At 38.6% G+C, this 20,081-nt stretch overlaps 2 protein-coding genes across 2 annotated transcripts in view; one reads left to right on the top strand and one right to left on the bottom strand.

Moving 5' to 3' along the window:
- VPS37A (VPS37A subunit of ESCRT-I) overlaps positions 1 to 5,762 on the top strand; it is a 33,207-nt gene extending 27,445 nt beyond the window's left edge. The window contains exons 10-12 of the mRNA XM_043893746.1: positions 1,315 to 1,458; positions 2,756 to 2,836; positions 4,539 to 5,762. Coding sequence (XP_043749681.1) covers positions 1,315 to 1,458; positions 2,756 to 2,836 — 225 coding nt within the window. The 3' untranslated portion in view covers positions 4,539 to 5,762. The remainder of the gene's footprint in view (positions 1 to 1,314; positions 1,459 to 2,755; positions 2,837 to 4,538) is intronic.
- A 4,165-nt stretch (positions 5,763 to 9,927) lies between these two features.
- Positions 9,928 to 20,081, bottom strand: part of MTMR7 (myotubularin related protein 7) — a 96,173-nt gene continuing 86,019 nt past the window's right edge. Inside the window, exons 9-14 of the mRNA XM_043893745.1 lie at positions 19,604 to 19,729; positions 18,053 to 18,102; positions 15,829 to 16,029; positions 14,229 to 14,369; positions 11,927 to 12,053; positions 9,928 to 10,971 (exon numbers count right to left, since the gene is read on the bottom strand). Coding sequence (XP_043749680.1) covers positions 10,609 to 10,971; positions 11,927 to 12,053; positions 14,229 to 14,369; positions 15,829 to 16,029; positions 18,053 to 18,102; positions 19,604 to 19,729 — 1,008 coding nt within the window. The 3' untranslated portion in view covers positions 9,928 to 10,608. The remainder of the gene's footprint in view (positions 10,972 to 11,926; positions 12,054 to 14,228; positions 14,370 to 15,828; positions 16,030 to 18,052; positions 18,103 to 19,603; positions 19,730 to 20,081) is intronic.

The raw sequence follows: 20,081 nt of genomic DNA, 5'->3' as shown, positions 1-20,081 counted from the left end.
GGAAATCATTTTAAAAATTAAATAGGACATAATCTTCATATATCAACAACCCACATCATAACTAACAATATTCTGTTTCCTTTAAAATCAGGAATTCTAGGAAGTGAAGCCAAAGTAGTAAAACATAAAATAGAAATAAAACAACAGCAAAAACAAAAATGGTAAAAGAGAATATAAATTCATAAAAGATTTCATGTAATATGATTATTCTTTTTAACTTTTTATTTTGTATTGGGGTATAGCCAGTTAACAATGTTGTGATAGTTTCCGGTGAACAGCAAAGGGACTCAGCTGTACATATACATATATCCATTCTCCCGAAAACTCCCCTCCCATCCCTGCTGCCGTGTAACATCGAGCAGAGTTTCCATGTGCTACACAGCAGGTCCTTGTTGGTTAGCCATTTTAAATGCAGCAGTGTACACATGTTGATCTCAAACTCCCTACCTGCCCCTTTCCCCCATCCTTCCTGCCTAGTAACTGTAAGTTCATTCTCTAAGTCTGCTCTATTGTCTCTTTGCTTTCTTCACCATGTAGTCTCCCTCCATTTGTGCCAAAGTCTTTGGGATGTTCTGGCCCATCAGTTTTTCCAAGGGAAGATTTGACTGTTTATTGATGTATTTTTGGCTATTATGTTCCTGTTTGGCTATTAAAAGGCATATGGTACTCTAGATCTTTGTCCTGGAATATAATTTCATTGCCTTAAGGAGCACTGGAATCAGAGAGTAACATGAGAGATTTTTAAGATTACTTGATCCAACCAGTTGCTGACATTGTGCAATTGTTATATCTTTTGCATTGCACTAAGCTCGTTGCATATGTTGCCCATTATTCCACACAAAAACCTATGAGGGTAGGTATTGTTACTATTTTTCCATTTTACAGATGAAGAAACTGAGGCACATGGATATTAAATAACATCCCTGAGGTCATACAAATGGAAAGTGTCAGAGTCAGGAATCGCACGTAAGGAGTCCTCCCTCTCTCTTAGCCAGAAGATCTGGGAGAATCAATTGAAATACTTTTGGAGGCACTTTACAGCTTACTAGATGAAGAGGCTTTTCCCAATAATCAGCATCATTCCTTAGACAAACTTAATAAACTAATTCCTTAATTTAATAAAGAATACTAGAAACCAAAAGCAAACATCACAGTTAATGACTCAACATTTCCAGGATCATTTTAATGTTAGGAGTGAGACAGTGATGCCCCAATATCACTGCTATTTAACTTCTACCCCATTTTCCCTTCCCACTAAGCAGTTTTTCAGAGCATTAGAAATTAATGATTTTCTTTCTTGATTTTCTTTTTCAGAGCTGTAGTGCAAGTGCTCTACAGGCAAGATTAAAAGTAGCTGCACATGAAGCTGAGGAAGAATCTGATAATATTGCAGAAGATTTCTTGGAGGGAAAAACGGATATAGATGATTTTCTCAGTAGCTTCATGGAAAAGAGAACAGTATGTAATATTCTTCGGTTGAGGACAAGTGACAGCGTAATATCAAATTACTTATATATATTCATGAGTGAAAATAAAATCTTAGCATGTTACTGAGCTGGAGTTTTGAGTGCCATGAGAGGAAACTGAAGAGCCTCTGAGAATGATAGCAACTTGCTACTATCACTTTAAACCTGCTTGTTGTGAGTACACAAGCATGTAAATCATGTAACAGTTCGGTTTCAGAAATGATAGCTCAAGTCTACTCTAGTCTTAATAGTCAAATAATATTTCTTAAAGTCTTTAATGAAGCTTTTTTGGATGACAGTATAACTTAGGGGGAAAAACAGGTTCATTTATTTCCATTTGCTTTGAACTTTAGAAAATTTTTTTCCTTGTTTTATTTTTTAATTATGTAATGCTTTTATGTGGATCTCCAGTCTAGTCTTAGTAGTTGTGATATACTCCTGAATAACCTGTTTCATAAGCTGTTTAAAATTTAGGAGAATAACTTTAAAAAAAAAAAAGTTTTTTTCATTTATTTATTGTCCACACTGCATGGCTTGTGGGATCTTCATTCCGCACTCAGGGATTGAACCCAGGCCACTGCCATGAAAGTGCAAAGTCCTTCCTACTAGATCACCAGGGAATTCCCTATGGAATTTTTTTTTAATTTTTGTGTTTTAATATTACTTGAGAACATTCTGGGGATAGTTTCTGTTCTAGTATTTCCATTATATTTAAAGAAAAGATTTTGAAGTCTGCTTAGCAGTATCTTATTCTTTGAGAGAGTCCTATGTATTTACCTAATTTCTCTGAAACATCACAGTTATTTATAACCTTTATACAATTAAATGCTACTGTAAAGGAAAGTGGGCCAGATTTTATTATTCCTGTTTTCCATAAGAGAAAATTGAAGTTCAGGGACATTACTGACTATAGCTTTAATGAGGCATTCATTTCTAGTCCTTTTTTTTTTTTTTGGTACTTCATAACTGTATCTTGAGGTTTTTATTTGTTAAGCTTCCAGGGTAAAAACAGTAGGATTTATTTTCGTATTTTTAAAACACAGATATTTGAAATTATATAATCAGAACTGGTATAAAGGATCAGAGTGTGTTTTACATTCTAGTGGTTTACAAAGATTATCTTCCAAACAAATTTTTTTTTTTGGATTCTTAAATTCTGTGCCACCTTAGACATCCACAATTTAATGTCAACAAGTTAAAAGATTCTTACTTAGAATTCTGTCATAATGTAGCTAGTTGTAGGAAGATTATTGGAGAAGTGACTAGTATTTAAATAATTTATCTTCTAGATTTGCCACTGTAGAAGAGCCAAGGAAGAGAAACTTCAACAAGTGATAGCAATGCACAGCCAGTTTCATGCTCCACTATAGGTAAATTGTATTCTGGAAGGTTTGCGTCTTGAAGCTATTGCATGGCTCTTTTTAATGAAGTGTTCTTACCAGTGCTTGTTCAGCCAGCTTTAAGCATAATACTATCATTACAGCTACCATGCTATATAACATGTAGAATACTTTGCATTATCTATTAAGCATGATGTTATACACCTAAGCATATGGCCAGTATAAATTGTTTGCATGTTTTCTCAGTATGATATTTGCTTAAATGAGTTTTGTTTTCAGTATTTGATAGCTACATATGTAGAGTTTAAGTTCCTTTCTCAGCTGGTGTGGGGCATATACCATTACACTTAAGTTGACGTATTTCGCAGTAGTCTCCTTTGTCATTTTTTTTTTTTTAAAATGAACTTCCAATCTGTCTCTTTTCCATTGATTCCAGTAAGTTTCTGATCAGTCCTCTGACTTCAGGGTTTCTCCTTTGTGCAGAGCACTGACAAAATGATCATCCTAAAATACCACTCTGTGATAACATCTCTGCTCTAGGACCTTTAAAGAACCCTGGGGGTGATAAATGCCATGTTTCTCTCTCTGGTTGTAAGCCTTTTATAAGCTGGCTTACATTTTAGATCATCCATTCTAATTTTCCATTTTCCTCTCCTGTGTTCTCCTCTGTCACATTCTTTTTTCTACCATCATGTCTTTGTTCACATTCTCATCTGATCTCAAGACATTCTTCCATTTTCCTCTCTGTCTTGTTTTAGGACTGGATTTGGTTGCAAAGACTAGCCCCCACCTCAACAAGTTTAAGTAAAAGCTTGTGTTCCTGGATAATGCAGGAAAACAGCCCAAATGTAGGAAAGCACACCTCAGTCTCCTGGGAGTGAAAGCATGAGGCCGTCAGTAACCAAAGCAGCTCTTCTTCCTTAGATGCTGCCCCAGGCTGCTTCTCATTTCTGCGTTCCTCCCCTTTTCTGCCTCTCGCTCTCATGGGCCTTCTCACTGGCTCTTCAAAGAGCCTTTCTTTGCTGCACTTGCATGTGGTTCAGCCACTGCTGCCCACAGGCCTGATCTGACGGTCCAGGCAGCCGGGGGAGACTGACTGGGGTCTCACCACAAATCAAGGAAAGAGACTGGCCCCTGTAGGTGGTGTCCGTCCTGACCGCACGCTTCTACCTGGAGACTGGTGCCATGTGGTCTTCTGCCTGCTTTGCTGGGCTGGAGGAGCAGATGTTGAGAAGAGCGCGTGGGAGTTTCCTTTAAAAGGGAGCCGGCTGCAGGGAGGGAGGTGACAGCCATTTCTTATCTCCAGCTCAAACTCATCTGCCCCTTTTCTCAGTTTAGCTGTCCTTAACATTAGTAGAAGGAAATGGCAGCCCACTCCAATATTCTTGCCTGGAGAATCCCAGGAACGGCGGAGCCTGGTAGGCTGCCGTCTAAGGGTCGCACAGAGTCAGACACAACTGAAGCGACTTAGCAGCAGCAGCAGCAGCATTAGTAGCAACATTGTTTTATTTTATAACCCAGATTGTTAATCCCTGAGGGTAAGTGTTGATTTTTAATATCAAGTATACATATCTCAAGGTTGAGAAGTGGGCAGTGAGTTATTCTCTGTTGACACATGCATGCTAGAATCCTTTCCCACCTCTTTTCCCTCATTGTCAGGTTACCTTTTTATGAAATCTTAATTTATCATCTTAAAGTAAATCTTAGGTTTTTGATTTTCTTTTCTTTTCAGATTTTCCTGAAAACATGAACTGCAAAGAGAGGAATGGGACACAAAACTAAGCACATTTATATTTATGATTTGCAAATTGGCATTTCATCACAATGGCTGAATTCCTAGATGTATTGTATAGGTTGTATACAGAACTGAGACTGATTTTGTACAGATTAGAATGATTGCTATGATCTTTGCTTTGAAAATTTTTTCTGCACTATTTGCACTAAAAATGTTTATTTATTGTTGATAAATTCTATCATATTTAAGTTCCACTGCTGTTCCTCTCTTATTACTGATTAAATACCTGTGCATGTTATCTTAGCTACTTTCAATATTTTATAAAATTACTTAATTTAAATTTGTATTTTTAATTTGAAACTGCCTCATTTCTTTATCAAGGATAGTTTGCTTAGATTTTTTTTCCTCTCAACCCTTTTTGAAAAATTACTATTTCAACTGTAGAAAGATTCTTATTTTTTCTCTTTCTTTCTGGATGATAAAACTTTGAAAAATAATGTTTTTAAATATTCACAGTATCAGGAAACGCCAAACCTGCCAATGTGCCGTCTCAAGTAATTTTTAATACACAGAATAAATCAAAGGAATAAGCTAGCAGTTTTTATATATTGTCTTATTTTTAAAATTAAAGAATGCATTTAAAAGGCAATACAGGTAAATATTTTACCTAATAGAAAAACTGCCTTTCATTTAAACTAGTCCAAAATAAACTTTCATGCTGGCTTTTTAAATATAAGCATCTGGTGGGTTTGTGGTTAGATGAGGATATGCTGTCTGAATTCTGAAATTTAAAACAATATTTTTGTTAATAAATAGTAAATCTAAAAAACACAAAAAAGTCAGTGAAATTTTCTGACCTTTACTGTGTTAGCTTTTCTCTTATGAAAGCTTTAATAATAAATAAAACTAATATTCAATTTTTAGGCAGTCTAGTTTTTAATTTGATTTTTCACTTTAACTTGTATACGTTAAACAGTTTGCTTTTACAGTTGTTACAGAATGAACATATTTTATGGATAGCCATGAAAGCCAATTAAGTAGAAAACCTTGAACTAGATTTCCAAGGCTTGGTAAAGCTTCCTGATGCCTGTTTTCATTTAAACTTCAGTATGATTGCCATTCCGAATCCTAGCATACAGTACAGGTTTTCTTTCTTCATTCTTCTTTCTATACATATTTCTGGCCACAGGTTAGGAAAAATAAAATTTTCTGAGACTTGAACAATGTTTAATACTTAGTCTGTGTTTAAGGAAGGGCAAGTACTCACATGGACTATAAAGATATAATTTGAGTAAAGAAATTAACTTTTTTAACCTGTCTTCTGGTACTATGCTAAGAGCATGCCATTTAATCTTCAAAATGACCTGACAAGGAAGTTATGATTATTATCCAGGACACATAGTACATAACTGAGGTAAGTGTTTCAGATTTGTTGCAGTCTTCTGGGTGTTGAGAAACCTTTCCTTATTGCACTGGCCACATAAGCTTCAGTTTTCCCAGCAGTCACCACAGTGGAGGACATGATTATCCCAGTCTTTTGGAAGCAATCAGGGAGCTTTCTTAGGAACCAGTCAGAACCCAGAACAAGAGCCCAGCAGACCACAACCATTAATTCATTTGATTTATTAATTTTATTAAGCCCTCTAAGAGTGAGGCACTGTGGAAATACTATCCAGTGACGACTCAAACATGGCCTAGGTATTTATGTACTTGTCCACCTTCCTCTCCACCAAAAAAAGTCATTTTCATACATAGTAAATCTCTTCTACATAATTGCATAAGTAATTCATCTCAATATCTTATTTTTTTAAACTTGAACTATCCCAGTTTCATTCTATGCCAGTTAACATACCTTGGCTGCTGCTTCTAAAATTAGGTAACCTCCTTACAACCTAGTCATTAAAAAGAGAACTCTGATCATCATTATCTGCTTTTAATAGATCAGATATTAAGTCATAGACATCCTCCAGGATGAAAATTAGTCTACATTTGAATATGTATGAATTTTGGTTTTGTTATTACAATAAAAACAAGTGACTTTTCTATAGTACTAGTATTATTTTTTTCTTAAAATTAGCCATATTGGAGAAGTAATGCCAGAAGGAGAAAAAGTGCCTGTCAAAGCCGAGATAGTGATTTTCCTCTAACACATAATAGAGGACTAGATGGAAATCAGAATAGCAGAGAAAAACTTAGGAGTTATTAGATTATGCAGAGTTAGGGGTTTGTCATAGGTAGGACTTTAAAGACTGGTATCTCAAATAGTTTTCTAAACAAATGTGATACATGCCAGACATAATGTTTCAAAGTTGAAAGATTTTCTAGGAATAATCTATACTAGGAAATTTATATTGGAATAGAGATTGTCTGACAGGTAAGTCTGATCATAATTCATATATGTTTAAATTGAAGGACAGCTCAGATTTATTTTTAGGGAAAGCAAGTAAACTAATCTTGTGCTTTTAAATAGAAACCTCATGCCAGGGTTTTCCTTCTTTTTATGTTCCTTTACTCTAAAAAAGTTCCTTTGTTGATTGTAGAGTCATGATCAAAATGCTTACCTATTTCATATCATTAAATTTTCCTGAAAATCACTAAATAATAAATCACTTGAGCTCTAAATATTACCAGTGGGGAAGTAATCTGTCTTGAGTCAGTTTTACATTGGTTTAAACCAACTGCTCTAAAGAAAACACTTTCTGATTGATGTTTGATTTAAAATGAGAATTTACTGTTAGAGATTTTAGTCTAGTCGGATTGGCCATGCTTTTTTAAGGCTCCATGCCACACAATAACGACTTGATAAGCAATAAACAGAAACTTTAAATTTCAGTGTTAGGTTAACTTCTAGTAAGTAGTCTAAATGAACATATGCTGAAATTATAATGTTTTGTAAAATGGTGGAGGCTGGAAAAAAGTTGGTGTCTGATATGAAAGATATCACATTAAAGAACTAAATTTTAACATATCAAATATTTATATTATTTGCTTTTCAAATAAATGCATAGTTCTGTTTGGTATAGTTACTATGTCATTTTTTAAAAATTTGTTATTTATTTTTGTAGATGTATACTGCCAGATGGAAGAAATTAAATTCTCATCCTTAATACTAGGCAAAGAAGTTTCTAAGAGTTGATACTCAACTGCAAGAGTGGTATGGAGTTATAAAAATATAAAAGCCATTATAACTATACCCTAAGAATCATTAATAAGGTATTATCTAATGCAGAAAGTTGTTGCTCTTGACCACCTTTCTTCAATTCCCCAGCCACCCACTGCCCAAACCCTCATGCTGGGTTAACCACAAATCTGATCTTTTTCTGTACCTTTGGTGGTTTGGGGTTTTTTTTTTTTTAAGAGTACGCATATAAGTGAAATCATATAGTATTTGTTTTCCTCTGATTTATTTCTAGCATAATTCCCTCAAGGTCCATTCATATTGTTGCAAAGGCAGCATTTTCTCTTTTTGCGTCTGGATGCTATTCCGTGGTGTGTGTGCTGCTTTATTCATTCATCTGTTGGTGGACAGCTGTTTCCATGTCTTGGCTATTTTAAAACAATGCTGCTGTGAACATGAAGGGGTACAGGTATCTTTTCAAGTTAATGTTTTCCTTTTCTTTGTATGTATTCCCAGAAGTGGGTCTGTATGCTGGATCATACAGTAGTTCTATTTTTAATTTCTTGAGGGTCCACCGTACTGTTTTCCATAGTGACTTTACCTGTTTATGATCCCATCAGCAGTACACAAGCGTTCTCTTTAATTCACATTATCACCAACATTTCGTATCATTTATCTTTTTGATGTTGGCCATCCTGCCAGACATGAGGTTTGGTTTCGATTTGCATTTCCCTAAAGATAGTGATTTTTAGCATCTTTTCATGTACCTGTTGACCTTTTCATATATCTTTGAAGAAATGTCTAAGTCTTTTGCCCACTTTTAATGGTATCATTTATCTTTAATCCAATTTAAAAATATATCATCCAGAGTGAGATATTAGTATACATTTGGTTCATATTTCCTGTTTCCTTATGATTCTCTTTGGATCATCTATCCATTGTCTATAGAGTGGAGTGTTAAAGTCCCCATTATTTCTCCTTTTAGCTCTGCTGGATTTTGCTTTGTGTATCTAGGTGGTCTCTTTTTGGGTGAGGCATCTGAGCCCTGAAGCGGAGTGGAGGGTCACAGGCTGAGACAGCTGGGTAGGACAGCTGGCTTGGTTCCCACCCACTCAGGTGAGGCTGTGGGATGGATTCTGCGGTGGATTCTGTGGACTGGATGCTGTACTCAGCATTAAGTGGGGCAGCAGGGTGGGATGCAGGGCCTGCACAGCTCATTGTTTGGGGACCTGAGTCAGGCAGGAGTGTCCGCGGAAGGTGCTGGCGACCAGTTTCACTCTGCAGACAGGTTTGGCCGTGGGCTGTGCTCTCTGTTCAGCTGCCGCTGTCAGCGGGGCTGTCGGATGGGTTGTGCGGCTTCCCACGTGTTCTGGGAGAGCTCGCTGGTCAGGGGCAGAGGCTGATGGCTGTTTGCAGCACCAAGTGCAGCTACAGATTGGTTTCCCTGCCCAAGCACAGCAGGAGCAGCAGCTTGAAAATCACTAATGCTATGTCTGTGGTCTCACATTGACCCACGCCCCAAGTTCCCTGGCCAGTTAGAGCCGTTGGCTTTGCTGTCAGGACAATCAGCTCTGCCCACCCAGTTCTCCACTCAAGATCTGCTGCGGTGCGCAGCTTCTGGGTGTTCTCGCCAGGTTTTCCTGTCTGAGGGGCTGGGGGCCATGCTTCCCAGTGAGTGGGGCTCTGGCTCCCACCTGGGAAGGACTGCGAAGGCCCATTTCAGGCACCTCCCAAATTCTCCTCAATGGGAGGATTCTCCTCCCTGGTCAGGAGGGGTCAGAAGCCACAATCTGCATCAGGAAAGGCCGAGGCTTAGCTCTTGTGCCTGGGTGGGGACAGACCAGATTCCAGAGTCAGCAAAGCTCCCTCGTGGGAGCTCAGTGAGTGAGGCAGTGCTGTTCCCTCGAAGACTCCCTGCTCAGACTCCACCGCCGACGCGACCCTGCAGATGAACAGAGCCGATGGTTGAGACTACTGCATGGGCTCCACAGGTACAGTGTTGACTTAACCCTATTAACACAGCTTATGAAGTGACAGGTGACAAAACATATTCCCCTAGTTAAGTAGACTTGACAGCAGTGTTGTCTAGCTCTTCGGTGAGCTGCTTCCTTCACTGAAGTGGTACCCCGTACCTTTATACAGTTACACTTCTGGGATCAGGCTTGGCGCTGACCCCCTTGTCTTGGTAATGTAGTCTCCGGAACCAGTAATAAAAGGTTGTTTTTAAGAAGCTAATGTGATCCAAAATCATGTTTAAGAACTAGAGCATAAATGTTGTTTCTACTTTATTGGGTATTAGACTGGTATTAGAGAAAAGTGCGTGGTAAGTTTTAGCATTTTTTAAATAGAAATATGAAATTCCAGGTAAAGGCAACAAAACTATTTCAACAGTTCAAAATACATTATCTCTAAGGAAAAGTTAAAAGTGATCATTAAATCTGAACACTAAGCTTAGGCAGAATTACAAAGCTTGTCTGTTACAGAAATGTATCTATTAACCAAAATCCTGATAACAGAGTCAAGAAGGAAGGAAGTGTCAAATATTTGAGGAAACAAAATACTCATCTGGAAATGAAACGAAAGATTGAAGATGATAGGTGTGAAGGAACGTGGTCAGGGCACTTTGAGCAGCTGCAGGCAAGGAAGATGTGAACTGATAACCTCGGGTGATGGCAGAGGTCATTGCTCTGTAGTGAATAAAACCTCCATAGTCTAGAATGGGGAACAATTTTCCTTATATTTGCTTGATAAAAGAAATGGCTGTTTCCTGTTCATCAACACCTAAAGGAACTAAAAGTTGGACTTTTTTCCTTTTCGTCGCTACATTTTATAATTCTCGACGACCCGTACCATTTCTTGGGCTGTTTTTATTTGAGATTGCACGGTTCCCTTATTTTTGGAAAGTGTTCCTGTGTGTCCTTTACTTGGGAACTCCGTGGCGGGGGAGCCTCAGGCGGTGAGAAACACGGCTTCGTCGGAATCCCGGTCCTTGCCACTGTCCTCGCTCGGCACACACTCCCCACCACTAGGGGAGCGGCAGCTCAGATCCTCCACCCCCGACTCTTGGTCACTGTTGGCGGACAGGTCTGGGTCTGAACTTTTCAGATTGTCTTGGGTGAGGATCAGAGCAGAATCCTCATCGCCCTGGGAAGGGCTCCTGGATGGGAAGGACTTCACATTGCCGCTGTAATCCTGAGGCGTGTTGGCTGTGCTGTTGTCCGAGGTAGAAAACCCTGAGTGTTTGCTGGGCTCACTCTGCTTACTCCTCACCTTAGTGCGATTTAACTGCACTTTCTGAATTTTTTCCAGCCTCTAGAAAAGAAACCAAAGTTTCAGGGAACAGTCATAAATAATGTACCCTTTTTGGTATATGCCTGCCTTTTAGTGTTCATTATCTCCTGGCTGGGTAAAATGTTAAGAAAATGGGATTTAGATGGACTTGGTTTCAAAGCTAGACTTTAAGACTCTGCACAAAATAATTAGATTCTGTGAGGCTGGCTCTCTTCCTAATGTAAGGATGGCACTCTGTAAGGATGGCAGAAAACGCAGCCTAGGTAAAGCACCTGGCAAAGAGTAGTCATCCTTCTTTCTGTACCTGTATGGTTTTACGTAATGATTTTCCTCCTGTGAACCGAAAGTACATTTTTTAAAAAATCAGGAATGAAGTTTTTATTATCTAATTTCTAAAATTAAGATAGAAATAGATCACTCTCGTAAAGTATACAGTTCAGTTGTTTTTTGTTGTTGTTTTTTTTAAGTATATTCCCAAGGCTAGGCAACCATTCACCACTATCTCGTTTCCTAATATCTTCATCATCCCCAAAGCAAACTATGGAAGTGAGCCAAACCAGATATCTGAAATGCATCAAGGGTGTAGGTCTGGGCTTTGACGATCTGACTGCTCACCTGGTAGGATTGTGTTTCAGGTTACCTTCTGGCTAAAAATATGAAAGAACTTTCCAGGTAGCACAGTGGAAAAGAATCCACCCGCCAATATAGGAGACACAAAAAGATGCAGGTTCGACCCCTAGGTCAGGAAGATCCCTTGGAGGAAATGCCAGCCTGCTCCAGTATTCTTGCCTGGGAAATCCCACGGACAGAGGAGCCTGGCAGACTACAGTCCATGGGGTCACAAAGAGTTGGATGCAACTGAGCACAAAAATATGAAATGGCTGTGTTGCTGCATTTCACACATCCTGAGTCATGAGAGGCTTTTCCCAGAGCAGCAATAGTCAGCAAATAAGGTGAGCAAGAGCAAGTGTCTTACTTCTTCCAGGGCCTCGAGTTCTTCCTCCAGCTGCTGAGTCTCCTCCTTCACAGCCATGAGGTAATCTGTGACTGATTGTCGAGGCTGCAGTCCCTTCTCAAAGCGATTATACATTCCATTCCAAAACCTGCAGAGGACAGCAGCGCTTCATGAAACCATGTCACAGTCTGTACAATCACATTCTTGAGTCTTCCAAGGTATCTTTCAAACCATAGTCCTAGTAATAACCAAATGCTAAGTACAGGGTCAAAAAAGCCACTCACTAAGGTAATAATTTCATGTTAATGTTTTCATTTTCTTGAATCAATCAACTTCTTTTGGGGAGAGTAAATTCATGAAGAATCTACTTGAATAGATGGGACTGAATTAAAAGGCACAAAATATATTTTTCTAAAATAGATTGTAGTAGTACATTTACCATTTTCTTTCTTTTTTTGGCTTAAGAAGTTGACTTAGTTAGGAAGTCAACTTGGAAAATTAGTGTTTATATCACCATTAGAATCTTTCAGCCACAAAGGAATCTTTTAAATTTGTGGTTTTTTAAATGACAGCCACTAAGATAACTTATATTTGCAACAAATCCTCCCTTTTTTATACTATACAGTAAAGCATACTGGAATGCAAATAAAAATACAGATCTACCTTGTTTTATTGCACTTTGCAGAGACTGCATTTTTACAGCATGAAGGTCTATACCAAGTCTATCAGCACAGTTTTTCTAACAGCATTTGCTCACTTTGTGTCTCTGTGTCACATTTTGTTAATTCTCAGAATATTTCAAGATTTTTCATTTTTTATGGTTATCAGTGATCTTTGATGTTACTACTAGTACTACTCACTGAAGGCTAGCATTAGGTTAGTATTTTCTTTAAACAATGTATTTTTAAATTAAGGTATCTAACATTGTTAGATTGTTTTTTAGACATAGTACTATTACACACTTAACTGACTACAGTATAGTGTGAATAGAACTTTTGTATGCACTAAGAAACTGAAAAATTGTGACTCAATTTATTGCAATGTTCACTATCACAGTGGCCAGGAACCAAACCCACATTATTTCAGAAGTATGCCTGTAAATAGTATCATAAGGATACCTGTAGATTTACTGAGTAAAGTACTTTGAGAGCAGGGACTTGGTGTCATTCATTGATTTATCCACAGTGCCTAGAACAGTGCTTGAGCCTCAGTAATGTATGTGTTGAGTGGCTGCTGCTGCTAAGTCACTTCAGTCGTGTCCGACTCTGTGTGACCCCATAGACGGCAGCCCACCAGGATCCTCTGTCTCTGGGATTCTCCAGGCAAGAACACTAGAGTGGGTTGCCATTTCCTTCTCCAGTGCATGCATGCATGCTAAGTCGATTCAGTCATGCCCGACTCTGTGCGACCCTATGGACAGCAGCCCACTAGGCTCCTCTGTCCATGGGATACTCTAAGCAAGAATACTGGAGCGGGTTGCCATTTCCTTCTCCGTTGAGTGGCTAGAGCTAACAAATTAGTTGCAATACAGTTGACTGCAGGCTCTGTATCTCAACAGCTCTCAAAACTGCTAGTTCACACAAATCATGAGGCATTTTTTCAGTGTGATGGAATTAATATTATTCTATAGAATTCTGGGGAAATAACTGGGTTGAAGTCATTATTGGGTTGGCCAAAAAGTTCGTTTGGGTTTATTTATACAGAACGAACCTCTTGGCCAACCCAGTAAGAATGAAAGCTCTAGAGACAGGAAGCCACTAACCAGTGTACTGAGGTAGGGAGGGAGAAGGAATGTGGTTTCTTGGTGATGTCTGTGTAATTTTGTCTTTTTCCTGACCTCTGAGTCGCCCTTCTGTATTATACAAGCCCAGAGGAAAAAACCCAAGGATAAAAGAGAGCCTACAGACCTAGTAGCACCTGTTGGGTACCACCAGGCTCTCCCATCCCAGTATAGACAATCTTGAATTTATTTCCACAGGGCAGTAGTTCCATTTGATTCAGCAGCAAAAGAGGTAAGCTGTGTTATGACAACTAAACCTGTGACTCCACATTTAACTTCTCAGGCATTTGATTTATTCAGTCCTTCTTCCCTCTCTCCTCCTTTCACTTCTAAATAAAAGTGAAACTTACATTGTTAGCGTATCATTACTACAAAACATCAACTTCTAAAGAGAATACCATGTTTAGAGGGGAAAGAGAGGGACAGGAGACAGGCAAAAATGCCTTGGAGCTTAGTGTTACATACCCTTCAGCCCCCATGTGGTAAACAGTGCCAGAATCTAAAGCACAACCCTACCCAGTGAGGTCCCAGGGGTTTACATACTTGTACATAAAGTTGCACGGCGCTGTGGGGAGATGAAGGACACCCCAGGTCTGACTGTGATCAGCTCTAAACAGAGGATTCAAGTAGTCGGCCCGATTTTTCCACAGGTGAGCCCATAAAGAGTATGTTCTTTCTTGAATTCTATTATAAAGAAAATAAGCCTGAAAATGCCTTACTTTGGTTCTTAGAAATAATAGACATGTTAAAGCTGGAAAGGAATCAAAACTTGTTATATCAGGGTTCCCTGTTCTCTAGCAGGGAAACGAACAGTCTTTTGTGTTTTCATGGTGCAGCAAAAGAGCACTTGTAGGAGTCTCAACTCCCCTTCTCTCTGGGGATATCTTGGCCTTAAGATGTCCAATCCCTCTGAGTATAAAATAAAACCACGTGCATTTTGTTGAAATTTTCCCCCAAATAGTCACTGGATTGTTATTGTTTGCTGGGTGCTACTTAAATGCTTCACATGTTTTCTCTCATTTAATCGTCACTGTATTCCTATGACATTTGTCCCTTTTGCTAATCTATGACAACGAATCACAAAATACCTAAGAAAACAGGTGAGCTTACAGGATGTACCATTTATCAGGAATTGTATCTACTAGAAAAAGTCATGTTCTTTCCACTCAGGATAAAACTGGAGTCAGTTTTATTTGAACTGATCATTTGCAAAATTAAATCTGATATTTATATATACCACATTAATTTTATAAGAATTTCAAAAATGTTCTTTCATTTGCAGTTTTTAAGTCACTTTACTGTTAAGCTTTTGACTTTTTCAAAAGTCCACATTTCATCTATTTTTTCCCCTCTCAATTAAAGCAGTATAGTAGTCCACCCTTATCCATGGGGTATTTGTTCCAAGACTCCAAGTAGTTGCCAGAAATTATGGATAGTAGTGAACCCTGTATACACCGTGTTTTCCTATACATACATGGCTATCATAAAGTTTCATTTATAAATTAAGCATAATAAGAAAATATGTGAATTGCTAGCATTGCTACTGTTGAACTTTATTATTAAGTAAAACAAGGGTTACTGAAACACAAGCATTGTGATAACTGAGACAGCTACTAAGTAACAGGTGATCCCAGGCAAGATGGAGTGGGAGAGTACAAGATTTTATCATGCTACTCAGAAAGGCCCACAATCTAAAACTTATGAATCATTTTTTTTCTGGAATCTTCCATCTAATCTTGGACCACAGTTGGCTTCAGATAACTGAAATTGTGGAAAGTGGAACCATGGATAAGGAGGGACTACTATATTTGCAACTATTATGAGAGTATATCCACCAAAGCTGTGTAACTTTTTCCTTTTCAATGCAAAATTCACTTTCCCTGACTCCCAAGAAGCTTCCTTTCCATATCAGTGCGTGAGATTTACCTATCTACCTGTGGACATTAGGCAGGAATTAGGCAAAATGGACTTGTGCCTGTCTTTGTCAGCTGATAGCTTTAAACCTCTAAAGTGATGTCAGGAAAAAAATCATTACTCTGTCAGTGAAGATGTGTAACTAAAACAGTCTTCAAAATTGTGAACGGCCATCTGAAACTCTCAGTCACAAAATCTTTAGATAAAAATTAAACACCAAAACACTTACTTGAGTTCTTGTCTCTCTTTCTGGCTATTACATAGGAAGTTCCCAAACTGGCAGGAATAGATGTGATGTTGAATGTGAATCAAAAACCTCTCGTTGAACTCAAAGGCACAGGGAAACTGTTCCATTAACTGCCAGACGCACTCAAGGAACTGGTCAATAACTGGAGAGATTTCTCTGGGATCACCATCTAGGTTGCCGTATCTGTAAAACAAAGTATTAGAGATTTTACAGCAAGGTTCCCCCCCACCCTTAATTAGAAAGCTATAAGAGCAAAAACAATCATAAAAGCAACCCTAATTCCTAAACAGATCTTATCTTTAAACTGGAATGCAAAAGAAGTGGGAAAACATAACTTTTTAAAATTGTAATGCCAAGAAAAACTTTATATTAAAAAGTCTGGACAGAGAAGGGACATATTTATGTTATAATTACAAAAGAAAAATGTTAGTGCTGGAGATAAAATTCCAGGAGTCTTTACAGGGAAAAGCAGCAATCTTTCATTCTGATTTTAAAAGAACATCCAAAACTTGTTCCACTTTATTTTAATTAGTGACCATGGGAGAGTGGAAAGAAATGCCTAAGCCACTTTAGAGTTTCTCACTTCTGCATGGTTTTATAAGGAAGAAAAATAGCTTTAAAAAACTGTGATTCTCCAAGTTTCAAGGGGTATTTCCATTTTTAAAGCACTGTTAAAGCTTGTCAATTATTTATTTCCATGTGACCTCAGATTCCCTCATACCTTTATATCTCCCCTTCTGTTGTTTTCACAAGTACATCAAAATCTGCTTCCTTATGTTTGTGTTTATTTTTAAACAGCTGCCCAGTCCTTCTACACTGTTAACGTGAATTTTAGAAAGAATCCAGAAGGGTGATTTGGGTGCCATCAAATCAGAATAACAATATAGAACCTCATCTTTCAAGCGATGGATAGTCAACTTGAGGAATAAAAATGAGCAAGGACTGGTTTAGTAGTTTTTCCAAGGGTGGAAACTTTAGAAACTGTCTGGAAACCTTCAAAGGGTTCAGTTCTACTCACCTTTGTTACTTTATAAAGGGGCTGCCCAATAGGTTCTTTCCTCGTAAAACACACACTTAAGCCACTTCTATGTTCTTCCTGCCCCAGATCCTCTCTCTCAGAGGTCTTAGGTGCCTAGCAGACAGTAGAACCCCCCCAAACTGAAAATAACAATGTGATCTTAAGGCATCATTGTGCTTTCCTGGAAAAATATAGAAATAGAAATCCAGGAAACCACCACAATAAATGCTAAACTAATGCTAAATGCAAAAACTACAAAAATAAATATGAGCAGCTCCATAAATTTAGAATTTTAAGAAAACATTCAACCAATCAAAAGTGTGTATCAAAGCCTCTAAATTATTATCAGCATGCTGCCTAAAATATAAATTTTAGCCCCAAAGATGAGGCCATACCAGCTACAACCTGTATTAATAACATTTAGGGATTAAAGACAGCACAGCACCCATCAGGCATTACTGTCCACACTAACCAAAGAAGGCCAGTAGCTTCTGTTTACTGAAAGCCCTCAGATGGCTAGTAGGCTAGTCCCATACAGGGTTTTAAAAGCCTTGCCATAACCCCAGGGAATATGGAAAGGCTCCCCTTTTTACAGATGGGAGACCAACACTCAGAGAACACTGATGCCTTCATCCACAGAGTAAATGCCACAGCCTGGATTTGAGGCTTGACCTGTTGGACTCAAAAGCCCAGGCTGCTGGCCTACCTCAGCTCCCCAGAGACACCTGGTACAGACCCACCTGTGACCCACGCCGTAGGATGAGCCTAATTTAACTACCAGTGTAGAAGATCAAAGACACTATTCTACAGGCATTTCTCAGTGTGTAGCTTACAGGGAATATTTGCACTTCGAAAAATGGAATAATCTAGTAAATCAAATACATGTGGAAGGAAGAGAGAGCCCATCCATTCTCGGTCAATGAATGAACCAACTTCTCTTGTCTAGTCTGGAAAAATTTAACATCAGTTAGTTCTGCTCAGTAAATACCAAGAGTTCTCAAGTTAGAACTTCTTTATCTGTGATACAACATGTATAACAAAAATTTAACTTTCTGAATAAGATACCCAAGGCAGTTTTGAAAACAGGCTGTTATTCCCCACTCAATTGAGAAATTCAGAAACAATTTTTTTTTATTCTCAACCTTAAATTCACAATTTAAAGTCACAAGATTTTAAAACACTTCTTACCTGTGAGTAAACTTATGACCAAAGGAAATCCAGTCCTTTTCAATTAATACCTATATAAGAAAACATAAATATCATGGAGAGAAGCAAATGAGGGAAAAGTAAGAGACCAGACCAATAATTCTGAAGGATTCAAAAGTTCTTGGAGCATAATTCACAAGGTAACCTGCAAATGAATGAACACTATCTACCCATATACAGATGCACATCGGAGGGCAAAGCTGAAGGTCATCTGTAGGAGAAATAAGCAGGCTAAGTAGATGTGGGAAGATGTACTGACATCACCCAGAGTGCTCTTGATGAGCACTGTTCATATTGCTTCATGTACCATCTCATTCATGGGGGTGAGGGGGAGGAGGTGTTACTGTCATTTTACAGAGGGAAAACAAGGAGGTTACTCATCCAAGATCACACTGTTAGAAAGTGGTCAATGCCACCTGGTAACCTCGCTCCAGAAACCATCACAGCCCATCAAGTCCAACTCTCAGTCAATACTCCATGCTGCCTATCAGTATATCAAATACCAACCTCTCTACAAGAGACTAAGGAAAGTTTTCCAGTGATCTTTAATATACTTTAGAAGAATTCTAGAATGAGGAGGGTTTGAAGTATATTGAAAGTTACAGCCCTGCTGTGGAGTCAGAGATGTAACACAAGTTTATACTCAAATTGCCTGGAATTTAAAAAATAATAATATAGGATAATACCATCAATGTCACCAATGCTGTAAAACAGTCAGAGCTCTTTTCTTAAAAAAAAAAAGATTGGTTGAAGTTTTGCCTTGACAACCTATAAATTTAATGGGAAGGAACCAAAAAGAGCCAGTGGTGAAGGATGGGGTAAAGGAGACCAACCCCTCAGCAATGAAGAGCCAAAAATAAATAAAATTTTAAATGTCAGTCAAAAATTAAAAAAAAAAAAAAAGAGGCAGGAACCAGATAAGCTCCCAGCCACTAATAAGTCCTTGAGATCATTCTAAGAAAATGGGCCCAGCTTAGCCAAAGCTTCACCCTTCCAGACACCTACACAAATATCACAGATACCTTGCAATTGAAGCAACACATCAAGTTCTGATGCACACCTAAAAGGTGCTAGATCTAGGAGAGTATGTACTCAAAATTTCAGGAAAGAACCCCAAAACACTGAAATTTTCAATATTCTCATCCACAGTTGTGAAGGATTATTTGAAATGCAAAAGCAGTAAGTGAAAACACTTTCCTATAGTGTTTTTTTCCTCCAGATATTTTTTCTGAAAACTGTTTTCTGCCTTATAGTCCTGTGTTACCTCAAACTTGAAAATATATATCAAACTTGAAACATATATAATATAAATGATGTAAGAAACTATTTTACAAACTGCTGAATGTATATATTTGCCCATTGATTTGAATTGGCTCCCAAATCACAGAAATTCATCTTATTCCAAGCTTATTTCACCTTTTCCCCTTTAATTAATCCTGCTGACCTACTAACAGAAAAATAACATTGATGAGGAGGGAAGAAGAGTTGCTAATCGTTGCCAGAAGTCCATCCTGCCCGGGCGGCCGCACTCACCATGAAGCCCTTCAGAGTCCGGTAGTGAGGGTCCAGGAGGAGGCTGGCCACCGAGCACACCTGAGCGGTCCTGTCCCAGCCATCGGAACAGTGGACAAGCACGCTGGCCCCTTCCTCTGAAACTGCCTGAGAAACAGCATCGGCAAAGAGTCACAAAGGAGGGCAATCAACAGGAAAAATCATCAGCATTAGGTTTAGATTTGTACTCACAGAATCAAGAAAAGATTTCCAGGCAAAAAAGAAAAACCAATACCCAAACCTGTTCCTGCATTTATTGAGTATGCACATACCCATCTGGTTAAGGCAGAGCCAAGGAGCAGTTTGGGCTGGTCACCAAAGCATTACTTCCCTTCCCTTATATCCGGAAGCCAGGAGCCCAGCTTCTGAACATCATACAAGCAGGCTTCCTATACGAATGTCTCCTAGCCTACCTTCTGCCCCTCGGGGCCCCGCCCGGCTTCCACCTCAAGCCTTTCCA

This window comes from Cervus elaphus, chromosome 32 (assembly GCF_910594005.1).
Source record: "Cervus elaphus chromosome 32, mCerEla1.1, whole genome shotgun sequence".
Classification (NCBI taxonomy): Eukaryota; Metazoa; Chordata; class Mammalia; order Artiodactyla; family Cervidae; genus Cervus; species Cervus elaphus.
This window is presented reverse-complemented; position numbering and strand designations above follow the sequence as displayed.